The sequence below is a fragment of the Oncorhynchus nerka genome, linkage group LG3 (assembly GCF_034236695.1).
Source record: "Oncorhynchus nerka isolate Pitt River linkage group LG3, Oner_Uvic_2.0, whole genome shotgun sequence".
Taxonomy (NCBI): Eukaryota; Metazoa; Chordata; class Actinopteri; order Salmoniformes; family Salmonidae; genus Oncorhynchus; species Oncorhynchus nerka.
This window is the reverse complement of record NC_088398.1, coordinates 6,135,530-6,149,846: the sequence shown is the minus strand read 5'-3', so window position 1 is coordinate 6,149,846 and position 14,317 is coordinate 6,135,530. Positions and strand designations below refer to the sequence as shown.

The window sequence follows — 14,317 nt, the reverse complement described above, 5'->3', positions numbered from 1 at the left end:
CTCCCGTCTGTCTATCTCTATCCTCTCTTCCCTCTCTCCCGTCTGTCTCTCTTTCCTCTCCTCCGTCTCTCCCGTCTGTCTCTCTTTCCTCTCCTCCGTCTCTCCTGTCTGTCTATCTCTATCCTCTCCTCTGTCTCTCTTTCCTCTCCTCCGTCTCTCTCCTCTGTCTCTCTTTCCTCTCCTCTGTCTCTCCCGTCTGTCTCTCTTTCCTCTCCTCCGTCTCTCCCGTCTGTCTATCTCTATCCTCTCCTCCGTCTCTCCCGTCTGTCTCTCTTTCCTCTCCTCCGTCTCTCTCCTCTGTCTCTCTTTCCTCTCCTCTGTCTCTCCCGTCTGTCTCTCTTTCCTCTCCTCCGTCTCTCCCGTCTGTCTATCTCTATCCTCTCCTCCGTCTCTCCCGTCTGTCTCTCTTTCCTCTCCTCCGTCTCTCCTGTCTGTCTATCTCTATCCTCTCCTCTGTCTCTCTTTCCTCTCCTCCGTCTCTCTCCTCTGTCTCTCTTTCCTCTCCTCCGTCTCTCCCGTCTGTCTATCTCTATCCTCTCCTCTGTCTCTCTTTCCTCTCCTCCGTCTCTCCCGTCTGTCTATCTCTATCCTCTCCTCTGTCTCTCTTTCCTCTCCTCCCTCTCTCCCGTCTGTCTCTCTTTCCTCTCCTCCGTCTCTCCCGTCTGTCTATCTCTTTCCTCTCCTCTGTCTCTCCAGTCTGTCTCTCTTTCCTCTCCTCTGTCTCTCCCGTCTGTCTCTCTTTCCTCTCCTCCCTCTCTTCCGTCTGTCTCTCTTTCCTCTTCTCCCTCTCTCCCGTCTGTCTCTCTTTCCTCTCCTCCCTCTCTCCCGTCTGTCTATCTCTATCCTCTCCTCCCATCTTTCTCTCTCTTTCCTCTCCTCCGTCTCTCACGTCTGTCTATCTCTATCCTCTCCTCTGTCTCTCCCGTCTGTCTCTCTTTCCTCTCCTCTGTCTCTCCCGTCTGTCTCTCTTTCCTCTCCTCTGTCTCTCCCGTCTGTCTATCTCTATCCTCTCCTCCCTCTCTCCCGTCTGTCTCTCTTTCCTCTCCTCCGTCTCTCCCGTCTGTCTATCTCTATCCTCTCCTCTGTCTCTCCCGTCTGTCTCTCTTTCCTCTCCTCCGTCTCTCCCGTCTGTCTCTCTTTCCTCTCCTCCGTCTCTCCCGTCTGTCTATCTCTATCCTCTCTTCCCTCTCTCCCGTCTGTCTCTCTTTCCTCTCCTCCGTCTCTCCCGTCTGTCTCTCTTTCCTCTCCTCCGTCTCTCCTGTCTGTCTATCTCTATCCTCTCCTCTGTCTCTCTTTCCTCTCCTCCGTCTCTCTCCTCTGTCTCTCTTTCCTCTCCTCTGTCTCTCCCGTCTGTCTCTCTTTCCTCTCCTCCGTCTCTCCCGTCTGTCTATCTCTATCCTCTCCTCCGTCTCTCCCGTCTGTCTCTCTTTCCTCTCCTCCATCTCTCTCCTCTGTCTCTCTTTCCTCTCCTCTGTCTCTCCCGTCTGTCTCTCCTCTCCTCCGTCTCTCCCGTCTGTCTATCTCTATCCTCTCCTCCGTCTCTCCCGTCTGTCTCTCTTTCCTCTCCTCCGTCTCTCCTGTCTGTCTATCTCTATCCTCTCCTCTGTCTCTCTTTCCTCTCCTCCGTCTCTCTCCTCTGTCTCTCTTTCCTCTCCTCCGTCTCTCCCGTCTGTCTATCTCTATCCTCTCCTCTGTCTCTCTTTCCTCTCCTCCCTCTCTCCCGTCTGTCTCTCTTTCCTCTCCTCCGTCTCTCCCGTCTGTCTATCTCTATCCTCTCCTCTGTCTCTCTTTCCTCTCCTCCCTCTCTCCCGTCTGTCTCTCTTTCCTCTCCTCCGTCTCTCCCGTCTGTCTATCTCTATCCTCTCCTCTGTCTCTCTTTCCTCTCCTCCCTCTCTCCCGTCTGTCTCTCTTTCCTCTCCTCCGTCTCTCCCGTCTGTCTATCTCTATCCTCTCCTCCATCTCTCCCGTCTGTCTCTCTTTCCTCTCCTCCGTCTCTCCCGTCTGTATCTCTTTCCTCTCCTCCGTCTCTCCCGTCTGTCTATCTCTATCCTCTCCTCCGTCTCTCTATCTCTTTCTCTGTCTCCTCCGTCTCTCCCGTCTGTCTCCGTCTGTCTCTCTTTCCTCTCCTCCGTCTCTCCGTCTGTCTGTATCCTCTCTTTCCTCTCCTCCCTCTCTCCCGTCTGTCTCTCTTTCCTCTCCTCTGTCTCTCCCGTCTGTCTATCTCTATCCTCTCCTCTGTCTCTCTTTCCTCTCCTCCCTCTCTCCCGTCTGTCTCTCTTTCCTCTCCTCCGTCTCTCCCGTCTGTCTATCTCTATCCTCTCCTCCATCTCTCCCGTCTGTCTCTCTTTCCTCTCCTCCATCTCTCCCGTCTGTATCTCTTTCCTCTCCTCCGTCTCTCCCGTCTGTCTATCTCTATCCTCTCCTCCGTCTCTCCCGTCTGTCTATCTCTTTCCTCTCCTCCATCTCTCCCGTCTGTCTATCTCTTTCCTCTCCTCCGTCTCTCCCGTCTGTATCTCTTTCCTCTCCTCCGTCTCTCCCGTCTGTCTATCTCTATCCTCTCCTCCGTCTCTCCCGTCTGTCTATCTCTTTCCTCTCCTCCGTCTCTCCATCTCTTTCCTCTCCTCCGTCTCTCCCGTCTGTCTATCTCTATCCTCTCTTCCCTCTCTCCCGTCTGTATCTCTTTCCTCTCCTCCGTCTCTCCCGTCTGTCTATCTCTATCCTCTCTTCCCTCTCTCCCGTCTGTCTCTCTTTCCTCTCCTCCGTCTCTCCCGTCTGTATCTCTTTCCTCTCCTCCGTCTCTCCCTTCTGTATCTCTTTCCTCTCCTCCGTCTCTCCCGTCTGTCTATCTCTATCCTCTCTTCCCTCTCTCCCGTCTGTCTCTCTTTCCTCTCCTCCGTCTCTCCCTTCTGTATCTCTTTCCTCTCCTGGGTCTCTCCCGTCTGTCTGTCTCTAACCTCTCCTCCGTCTCTCTCTCCATCTCTCCACTGTATGTCTGTGACATTCTATAGTTAGTGACATCCAGTAAATGCATATTGAATGGTAATACAATGTTCTAATCTGCTCCATGTCCCTTTAAGCCCTGCCCTGGTTACACTCATGCCTTAACCTCTTGCTCCTACCTGAAACACTTGCGTCCCATCCAGAGCTCTGGAAATGCAAATGCGCTACGCTAAATGCTAATAGTATTAGTTAAAACTCAAACGTTCATTAAAATACACATGCAGGGTATTGAATTAAAGCTACACTCGTTGTGAATCCAGGCAACAAGTCAGATTTTTAAAATGCTTTTCGGCGAAAGCATGAGAAGCTATTATCTGATAGCATGTAACACCACAAAAGACCCGCAGGGGACGTAAACAAAATAATTAGCATATTCAGCGCTACACAAACCGCACAATAAAATAGAAAACATTCATTACCTTTGACCATCTTCTTTGTTGGCACTCCTAGATGTCCCATAATCACTATTGGGTCTTTTTGTTGATTAAATCGGTCCATATATAGCCTAGATATCGTTATATGTAGACTGTGTGATCAACGAAAAAAAACAGCGTTTCATAACGTAACGTCATTTTTTAAAATTCAAAAAGTCGACGATAAACTTTCACAAAACACTTCGAAATACTTTTGTAATGCAACTTTAGGTATTAGTAAACGTTAATAAGCAATCAAATTAATCACAAGACGAAGTATATTCTATAGCTTTCCGTCTGGAAAAATGTCCGGCTAGAAACTCAACCAAAATATCCGGTCCTAGACCTGAAGAACTGCGCTGCCTTGCATCTGTTTGACCAAGAAACAAATCGTAGGCAAATGACAAGACTCTAGACACCGTGTGGAAGCTGTAGGTACTGCAACCTATAGGGGAACCCTTTTTGGTTCCAGGTAGAACCCTCCGTGGAAAAGTGTTAAGGGATTTTAAATGAATAATGACTAAATTATGTATACATTTAAATCAGAACTATGACTAAAACAGAATACTACTATGTTACTGTATGGATGTATGAATCTTATTATAATCATAATACTGAATATAATGTGTGTAGTTTTCATCCAGAATTAGAAGGACTGTCTGATCCTTGTTAGAAACGAATGGAGCTATCGTCAGACTGGCTGGAATGCTGTGTTCCTTACAGGACATCCTGTCTCTACACAGGGAGAGGAGAGACCTTGGGCTAGTAGTAGATTATTTAACCTCTTCAACCTATGGGGGCGCTATGTCATTATTGGATAAAAAAACGTGCCCGTTTTAAGCGCAATATTTTATCACGAAAAGATGCTCGACTATGCATATAATTGCCAGCTTTGGAAAGAAAACACTCTGACGTTTTCAAAACTGCAAAGATATTATCTGTGAGTGCCCCAGAACTGATCTTAAAGATTTAGATGCACTATTGTAAAGTGGCTGTTCCACTGGATGTCATAAGGTGAACGCACCAATTTGTAAGTCGCTCTGGATAAGAGCGTCTGCTAAATGACTTAAATCTAAATGTAAATGAAACCAAGATGAAACTTCAAACAGGAAATGAGCAGGATTTTTGACGCTCTGTTTTACTATCGTCTCCTTATAAGGCTGTGAATATGCTGTGAACGAGCTTATGCGCTCTGCCGTTCGTCCAAGATGTCTGCAGCATTGTGACGTGTTTGTAGGCATATCATTGGAAGATTGACCATAAGAGACTACATTTACCTGGTGTCCCGCCCGTTGTCCTGTGTCGAAATTATTGCGTAATCTGTAGGTCCATGCGCGTTCCATTTCTTCAGAAGAGAAAGTCAACTGCCACGAAGGATTTATCATCGATAGATATGTGAAAAACACCTTGAGGATTGATTCTAAACATCGGTTTGCCATGTTTCTGTCGATATTATGGAGTTAATTTGGAAAAAAGTTAGCATTTTAATGACTTAATATTTTTTCTTTTTTTTCTTACCCAAACGTGATGAACAAAACGGAGCGATTTGTCAACACAAATAATATTTTTTGTAAAAACGGAACATTTGCTATCTAACTGAGAGTCTCCTCATTGAAAACATCTGAAGTTCTTCAAAGGTAAATGATTTTATTTGAATCCTTTTCTGGTTTTTGTGAAAATGTTGCATGCTGAAAGCCAGGCATAATCCTATGCTAGGCTATCAATACTGTTACACAAATGCTTGTTTAGCTATGGTTCAAAAGCATATTTTGAAAATCTGAGATGACAGTGTTGTTAACAAAAGGCTAAGCTTGAGAGCAAATAGATTAATTTCATTTCATTTGCGATTTTCATGAATAGTTAACGTTGTGTTATGCTAATGAGCTTGCGGATAGATTTACACAATCCTGGATACAGGTTTTTTTCGTAGCTAAACGTGACGCAGAAAACGGAGCGATTTGTCCTAAACAAATAATCTTTCAGGAAAAACTGAACATTTGCTATCTGAGAGTCTCCTCATTGAAAACATCCGAAGTTCTTCAAAGGTAAATGATTTTATTTGAATGCTTTTCTGGTTTTTGTGAAAATGTTGCCTGCTGAATGCTAACGCTAAATGCTACGCTAAATGCTACGCTAGCTATCAATACTGTTACACAAATGCTTGTTTTGCAATGGTTGAGAAGCATATTTTGAAAATCTGAGACGACAGTGTTGTTAACAAAAGGCTAAGCTTGAGAGCAAATAGATTAATTTCATTTCATTTGCGATTTTCATGAATAGTTAACGTTGCGTTATGGTAATGAGCTTGAGGCTGTAGTCACGATACCGGATCCGGGATGGCTCGACGCAAGAAGTTAACAGGTGGTAGACAGCGTGGGAAGACTTGTGAACTATACTGCCATTGTATCGGAGTGGAGGAGGGACAGAATAAAACCTATGACGTCATTTTTAGCATACCTGATGTAAATTGTACTATGATCAGTACTCTCGAGAATAAACGCTATTGATGGATTTTGAGACTGGTCTCTGTCAATTTTATGCAAATAAGCACCTTACAAATTCTTAGAAATGGGCAGAGTGTTTTAATTGAATTGGTTAATGAACATATAGGAATGAAATTCCTTTAACAAAAAGGTTTTACATGGAACCAGAAATAGTTCTACCTGGATCAAAAGGGTTCTTCAAAGGGAGAGCCAAAGAACCCTTTAAGGTTCTTGATAGCACCTTTTTTCTAATAGTGTCTACTAAGCCAAATGAAATGAAACATCAGGTTCTTAACGCTCACATGACACTCAATAGCAATTGGTTTTAAACCAATTGAGCAAGCAATGTAACACACCAATCAGACAGTATAGCAACATATACGTCTACGTATATGACACAAACCAATGGTACACAAGCCATAGTCACTCCTAATAGTACTAGCAGCTGATCCAGAATCCCTGCAGTCACATGGTCCCCATGGTGAATAAATCATAGATCATTACATAAATCTATGGACATTCTCCTTCTCATAAAGTGTCAAGCAAATCCAATATTCTACTATCCATAGTACACTCCTAAGCAATAGTCCGCACTAGGGCACTCTCTCACCGTGTTTAAAATTCCCACAATATCTTGCCGCAGGGTTTGAATTAAATCAGGACAGCCCCATACACATTCAAATATATTCAATGGCACCCCTTAGCGAGCTCTGAATATTAGACCCATGTGAATGAATATTTACATATTTTAGTTAACAGGGACATTGCACAATAATTTACATCTCAAAAAACACTGTGACGTAAATTCATCCGTAGTCCTGGGCAAATGACATTCACCAGAACAACCACAGTCCTGGAGAAGTACTAAAGATAAATGCATGTTCGTAAGAAAGTTTAGTGTTGAGGAACATATTTCATCAGTGTGAACTTGGGAATATATACAGTTGAAGTCGGAGGTTTACATACACCTTAGCCAACTACATTTAAACTTAGTTTTTCACAATTCCTGACATTTAATCAAAGTAAAAATTCCCTGTCTTAGGTCAGTTAGGATCACCACCTTATTTTAAGAATGTGAAATGTCAGATTTATAGTAGAGAGAATGATTTATTTCAAATTTGATTTATTTCATTACATTCTGAGTGGGTCAGAAGTTTACAGACACTCAATTAGTATTTGGTAGCATTGCCATTAAATTGTTTAACTTGGGTCAAACGTTTCGGGTAGCCTTCCACAAGCTTAAGTTGGGTGAATTTTGGCCCATTCCTCCTGACCGAGCTGGTGTAACTGAGTCCGGTTTGTAGGCCTCCTTGCTCATACACGCTTTTTCAGTTCTGCCCACAAATCTTCTATAGGATTGAGGTCATGGTTTTGTGATGGCCACTCCAATGCCTTGACTTTGTTGTCCTTAAGCCATTTTACCACAATTTTGGAAGTATGCTTGGGGTCATTGTCCATTTGGAAGACCCATTTGGGACCAAGCTTTAACTTCCTGACTGATGTCTTAAGATGTTGCTTCAATATATCCACATAATTTTCCTCCCTCATGAAACCATCCATTTTGTGAAGTGCACCAGTCCCTCCTGCAGCAAAGTACCTGACAACATGATGCTGCCACCCACATGCTTCACGGTTGGGATGGTGTTCGTCGGCTTGCAAGCCTCCCCCTTTTTCCTCCAAACATAACAATGGTCATTATGGCCAAACAGTTCTATTTTTGTTTCACCAGACCAGAGGACATTTCTCCAAAAAGTACAATCTTTTGTCCCCATGTGCAGTTGCAAACCGTAGTCCGGCTTTGTTATTGCGGTTTTGGAGCAGTGGCCTCTTCCTTGCTGAGCGGCCTTTCAGGTTATGTCGATATAGGACTCGTTTTACTGTGGATAGAGATACTTCTGTACCTGTTCTCTAGCATCTTCACAAGGTCCTTTGCTATTGTTCTGGGATTGATTTGTACTTTTCGCACCAAAGAACCTTCATCTCTAAGAGACAGAACGCATCTAATTCCTGAGCGGCACAACGGCTGCGTGGTCCCATGGTGTTTATACTTGCGTACTATTGTTTGTCCAGATGAACGTGGTAACTTCAGGCGTTTGGAAATTGCTCCCAAGGAAGAGGTCTTGGTTGATTTCTTTTGATTCTTCCATGATGTCAAGCAAAGAGGCACCGAGTTTGAAGGTAGGCCTTGAAATACATCTACAGATACACCTCCGATTGACTCAAATTATGTCAATTAGCCTATCAGAAGCTTCTAAAGCCATGACATCATTTTCTGGAATTTTCCAAGCTGTTTAAAGGCACAGTCAACTTAGTGTATGTGAACTTCTGACCCACTGGAATTGTGATACAGTGAATTATAAGTGAAATAATCTGTCTGTAAACAATTGTTGGAAAAATGACTTGTGTCTTGCACAAAGTAAATGTCCAAACCGACTTTCCAAAACTATAGTTTGTTAACAAGAAATTTGTGGAGTGGTTGAAAAATGAGTTTTAATGACTCCAACCTAACTTCCAACTTCAACTGTATATCATCAGTGTTACAGGAACTATGTGACATGGAACTGATGTGGACCTCCTTAGAAAGCCCCATGATCTAAAAGTCTGTTTCATGTCTGCGTGAACAGGTGTAATTGTGTCTCATGCTAAGTCGTGCTTCTGCTGAGCATACACACACACACTCTCTCTCTCTCTCTCTTTCTCAACGCCAATGTCAACGGAGAAAACATCTAGTGTAGGTTCCCTGTCCTCATTAGAGGATCTGTTAGGAGTCACTGGTTCTGGTGGCTGAGCTGGTTAGAGCGTGGATGGTGCTTGTAACACATTAACATTAACATTTAAGTCATTTAGCAGACGCTCTTATCCAGAGCGACTTACAGATTGGTGCATTCACCTTATGACATCCAGTGGAACAGCCACTTTACAATAGTGCATCTAAATCACACCAAGAGGTTGTGGGTTTAATTCCAGCACAGATCACTTCTAATGAACAGCTTAATATTATCATTCATCAGTTCAGATCTTGAATGTGCCTGGAACTCCCTTAGAGCCGTACAGCTGAGTTCTTGGTGTCTACACAGATATTTATACCGGAGCCTCAGAGACAATGTAGAATAAAAACCCTCAGCGACCACGGCCCAGCAACCGTCTCAGCTATCCGTTTTTTCATCCAAACAACTAAACAGGGGCAACAATGGCATGACGTTACATCCACATCATTAGTCAATGACCTGATAAACTAAACATAATCACAGAATAATTAGAACACAAAAATCCCTGTGTGGGTGGGGCTCCCAGTCCTTATGATCTGTTTAGCCCCATCTGGAAGGCCAAACCACTGAGCCACAGAGTGGCGTTGGAGTGGTTATTTCTCACTAAATATCAATCAAAGTGGGACAAACCATGTGAGTGGCGGGGAGAGCCCAGATGTAACCCATTAGAGCATGAAGACATTTCACAGTTGACTTGGTTCAGAGTGGCGGTATTAATGAATCTGTTAGCTAGCTTGGGACTGGGAGGCCCCTGACCAGCGGAGGAGAGGGTAACAGATAGCCCCACAGAGAACTACTGGACCTTTACCTTCAACCGTCAAGGGAGAACACACACACACACACACACACACACACACACACACACACACACACACACACACACACACACACACACACACACACACACACACACACACACACACACACACACACACACACACACACACACACACACACACACACACACACACACACACAGCCTCCCGCTGTCCACATCTCAGTCAATACCCCTTCCCCCTCTCTCTGTCTCCTTACTTTCCTCAGACTTTCTGCTTGCTCAATTCCTTAAGTCGTTAACTTGTGTCCACTTATCCCCTCTCTCCCTCCCTCCATCTCCCCCTCTCTCTTTCCCTCTCCCGCTGTGGTTTCTGTCACTTGTTCACAGACGAGTGGCCATTACATCACTATGACCTAAATGTGTCACATCCCTCCCTCCCTCCCTCCCTCCCTCCCTCCCTCCCTCCCTCCCTCAATATTCCATGGTGTCTTTCTTGAGATTTCTCCAAAACATATCTTTCTCGTTGACCCCTGTCCAGTGAAGGTAGAAAACTTTACTTTTCCAGGGTGCACACTGACCCAGACTATGGTGTAGTGTCCATGTCCCTGTAGTGTGTGTGAGTGTGAGTGTGTGAGGAGAGAGTGTGTGAGTGTGTGTGTGTGTGTGTGAGAGAGAGAGAGAGAGAGAGAGAGAGAGAGTGTGAGTGTGAGTGTGAGTGTGAGTGTGAGTGTGAGTGTGAGTGAGAGAGAGAGAGAGAGAGAGAGAGAGAGAGAGAGAGAGAGAGAGAGAGAGAGAGAGAGACAGAGACACAGTGTGTGTGTTCCTTTCCTCCTCTGTGCTAACATTCTGGGTCAAGTGGGGCTTGTTGAAGCAGTAGTTGAGCTCTTGGTCTGACAAGCTGTCTCTTATTCCCCTGAGTTATGCTCCCTTCCTGCTTCTTCAGTTAAAACACCACCAACACAGACACCACAACACAAAGCCCTCATCTCCTACTTATGCTCCCAGACATAAACACCTATTCATTTATGTAGGATATTGCTGACACAGTCTCATAAAACATTTGCCCATCATCACCCCCCCCACAACACACACACACACCCCACATGGCCATTGTCTGTCCCTGCCCTCCTTTCCCTGTCCTCTCAGTCAAGCTGGGTCAGTGATCAGAGTGACGGCAGCAGTTCCATCTCATATTGATCCAGAAAGTTAGTGACACAAGAGACAGGAGAACTGACAGGACAGGAGACAGGAGAACTGACAGAACAGGAGAACTGACAGGACAGGAGACAGTAGAACTGACGGAACAGGAGAACTGACAGGACAGGAGACAGGAGAACTGACAGGACAGGAGAACTGACAGGACAAGAGACAGGAGAACTGACAGGACAGGAGAACTGACAGAACAGGAGAACTGACAGGACAGGAGACAGGAGAACTGACAGGACAGGAGAACTGACAGGACAAGAGACCGGAGAACTGACAGGACAAGAGACAGGATAACTGACAGGACAAGAGACAGGAGAACTGACAGGACAAGAGACAGGAGAACTGACAGAACAGGAGAACTGACAGGACAGGAGACAGGAAAACTGACAGAACAGGAAACAGGAGAACTGACAGAACAGGAAACAGGAGAACTGACAGAACAGGAGACAGGAGAACTGACAGGACAGGGGACAGGAGAACTGACAGGACAGGGGACAGGAGAACTGACAGGACAGGAGACAGGAGAACTGACAGGACAGGAGACAGGAGAACTGACAGGACAGGAGACAGGAGAACTGACAGGAGGGGGGACAGGAGAACTGACAGGACAGGAGACAGGAGAACTGACAGGACAGGAGACAGGAAAACTGACAGGACAGGAGACAGGAAAACTGACAGGACAGGAGACAGGAGAACTGACAGGAGGGGGGAAAGGAGAACTGACAGGACAGGAGACAGGAGAACTAACAGGACAGGGGACAAGAGAACTGACAGGACAGGAGACAGGAGAACTGACAGGACAGGGGTCTGGAAAACTGACAGGAGAGTGGACAAGAGAACTGACAGGACAGGACAGGAGACAGGAGAACTGACAGGACAGGAGAGAGGAAAACTGACAGGGGGGGACAGGAGAACTGACAGGACAGGAGACAGGAGAACTGACAGGAGGGGAGACAGGAAAACTGACAGGACAGGGGACAGGAGAACTGACAGGAGGGGGGACAGGAGAACTGACAGGACAGGGGACAGGAGAACTGACAGGAGGGGGGACAGGAGAACTGACGGGAGGGGGGACAAGAGAACTGACAGGACAGGAGACAGGAGAACTGACAGAACAGGAGACAGGAGAACTGACAGGACAACTGACAGGAGAGTGGACAGGAGAACTGACAGGAAGGGGGACAGGAGAACTGACAGGAGGGGGGACAAGAGAACTGACAGGACAGGAGACAGGAGAACTGACAGGAGGGGGGACAGGAGAACTGACAGGAAGGGGGACAGGAGAACTGACAGGACAGGGGTCAGGACAACTGACAGGAGAGTGAACAGGAAAACTGACAGGAAGGGGGGCAGGAGAACTGACAGGACAGGGGTCAGGACAACTGACAGGAGAGTGAACAGGAAAACTGACAGGAAGGGGGGCAGGAGAACTGACAGGAAGGGGGACAGGAGAACTGACAGGAAGGGCGACAGGAGGCTAAAACTTTAGATATTGTTACATTTTGTTGGTCCTTTGACATTTTAGTGTGTGTGTTTTAAGTTTTAAAAGTATACCAGACTTGTTGAACTCACCTAAGCAGGCTGATCTGTTTTGATTGGGCTCATATCCCTCTTCACAGATGCACCCACCCACCGGCACCATCCATTCACCTTCTGTGTTGCAGTGCATGCGAGGGGCGGAGCCTCCCTGTGCTTGGCTGTGGGGAACACAAGTCCCAGACACAGGGATCAGGGCGGTAGGCTCCGCCCCTGAGGGTGTGGCCGGATAGGAAGCAAGATAGCGATTGGTTGCTGGGCAGCGGCGGTAGAAGATGGACACACCCATGAGAGAGACACATGCGCCGCTGTCGACGATGGCCAGGACGAATCTGAAACAGGATTCAAGGGTCATAACATGTTAACTTATTATCAGGCTTGAACTGCACTGTTGGTTAAGGGCTTGTAAGTAAGCATTTCACAGTAAGGTCTACACTTGTTGTATTCGGCGTATGTGATAAATACAGTTTCATTTGATTTGAAGGACCACTAGATAGGTGACAGCGTGGGTTTAGGTGAGTTAGTTACCATAGACTGCTGCCTACAAAGTGGCAAAGGACTATTTGTCACAAGTGATTAGCATGGTTTGAATATGGACATTTTCATGAATTTGTTTCAAATGTTCTCGTACAGTACCCATTGCGTGTGAGCGGAGCGAAGCTGCGGGTCTTGATGTTGACCCGACGGTAGCGGTCTGGTTGGTACTGGTGAGGCAGGCTGGGCTCCACCTTGGTGAAACTCTTATCTGCTGCTATGGTGTCAACCTTCACCCAGCCCTCCCTCGTGTCCTTCTCTCCAGTGGAAGGCTGGACAGGGATGGGAAAGGGGGATGGGGAGGAAGAGAGGGGGATGAGAGAGAGGGATCATGTATTACATTTCATTGTGGAAATTAAAATGTCAGGGATTAGGGAGAAGGATAAGATAAAGGGCATGTAACAGTTGATTAAAGTATTTAAGAGTATGCAACAGTTAGCTCTGAGGGTACTCATTGAGTCAAATATAAACAGTCGCGGACCAGTGACAGTCTGTGTTTTAATCTAATCTAATTCTCCCCAGTTTCAAGATAACCATGCTAACTTCCCCCAGAGACTCACTCCTGGCCTTCCTGCTGCTCCCCACTCTACATTCCTCTACACTTCACTCATCAGCCTCTTATTTGAATTTGTAAACAGTATCTAACTTTCCCCAAGGAGAAATGTATTAATTCACAAATACTGCATCCTTCCCTCTGCACACGACACGCGGACGCAACAAGAGCTCAGCACCCTATCGACTCGGCAAAACAGCTCTGGAACTGCTCTCCTACAAAGCACTGATGTGAGATGAGAAATGTAGTTTATTTAATGAGATTGAGGGGGATGAGAATGAGAGGAATGTTATGGCATCATTGTTTCCTTGCTTTTGGAACTTGCTTTGGAACATGCAGAACTACATATTACTAAAATGGGATATTGGGAAATGTAGTCTTTATACTCTACGTCTTGACAGATGTTTTTAGAAACTATACATACCATGGGAAGAGACAATTTGTCTTGGCTTAAAATGTCTTAAACTGTTTAGTATTAATAAAAAATGTATCAGTTTCAATTCAAGTAAAAAGGTTTGACAACATTGCCATATACAATTCAAGTCAGTTTTTGATGTCCCAATACCTTGGCATCAGGTTCATGAACTGACATATAAAACAACAATTGACACATCAATTTGTTCATTTCATTGTAAGCCATTATATAAAATACTTGCTACAAAAATAACACTCAATATGTGGGGCATTGGACAGTCAGCCTTGTGTAGACACGAGGAAACACAATCAATAGAACATATTTTCTGGTACCGTACATCAGTGGTTCGCTTCTGGAGACAGGTCCAGGAATGGTTGTTCTGTCATAATTACAACTACAACTACAACCTTATCAATATGGATAATGTAGCTAGTGTGACCATACTGTCAGTGTTAATTTAAGCAAGCTATCTATCTTTATTAATGGCAACGTCAGCTTATAAATGCCAGCTATCTTTATTAATGGCAACATCAGCTTATCAATGCCAGCTATCTTTATTAATGGCAACATCAGCTTATCAATGTTAGCTATATTTATTAATGGCAACGTCAGCTTATCAATGTTAGCTATC

At 45.3% G+C, this 14,317-nt stretch overlaps 1 protein-coding gene across 1 annotated transcript in view; it reads right to left on the bottom strand.

The window, feature by feature from the left end:
- LOC115101166 (ephrin type-B receptor 5-like) overlaps positions 1 to 14,317 on the bottom strand; it is a 104,670-nt gene that overhangs the window by 34,186 nt on the left and 56,167 nt on the right. The window contains 2 exon segments of the mRNA XM_065007407.1: positions 12,221 to 12,516; positions 12,821 to 12,990. Coding sequence (XP_064863479.1) covers positions 12,221 to 12,516; positions 12,821 to 12,990 — 466 coding nt within the window.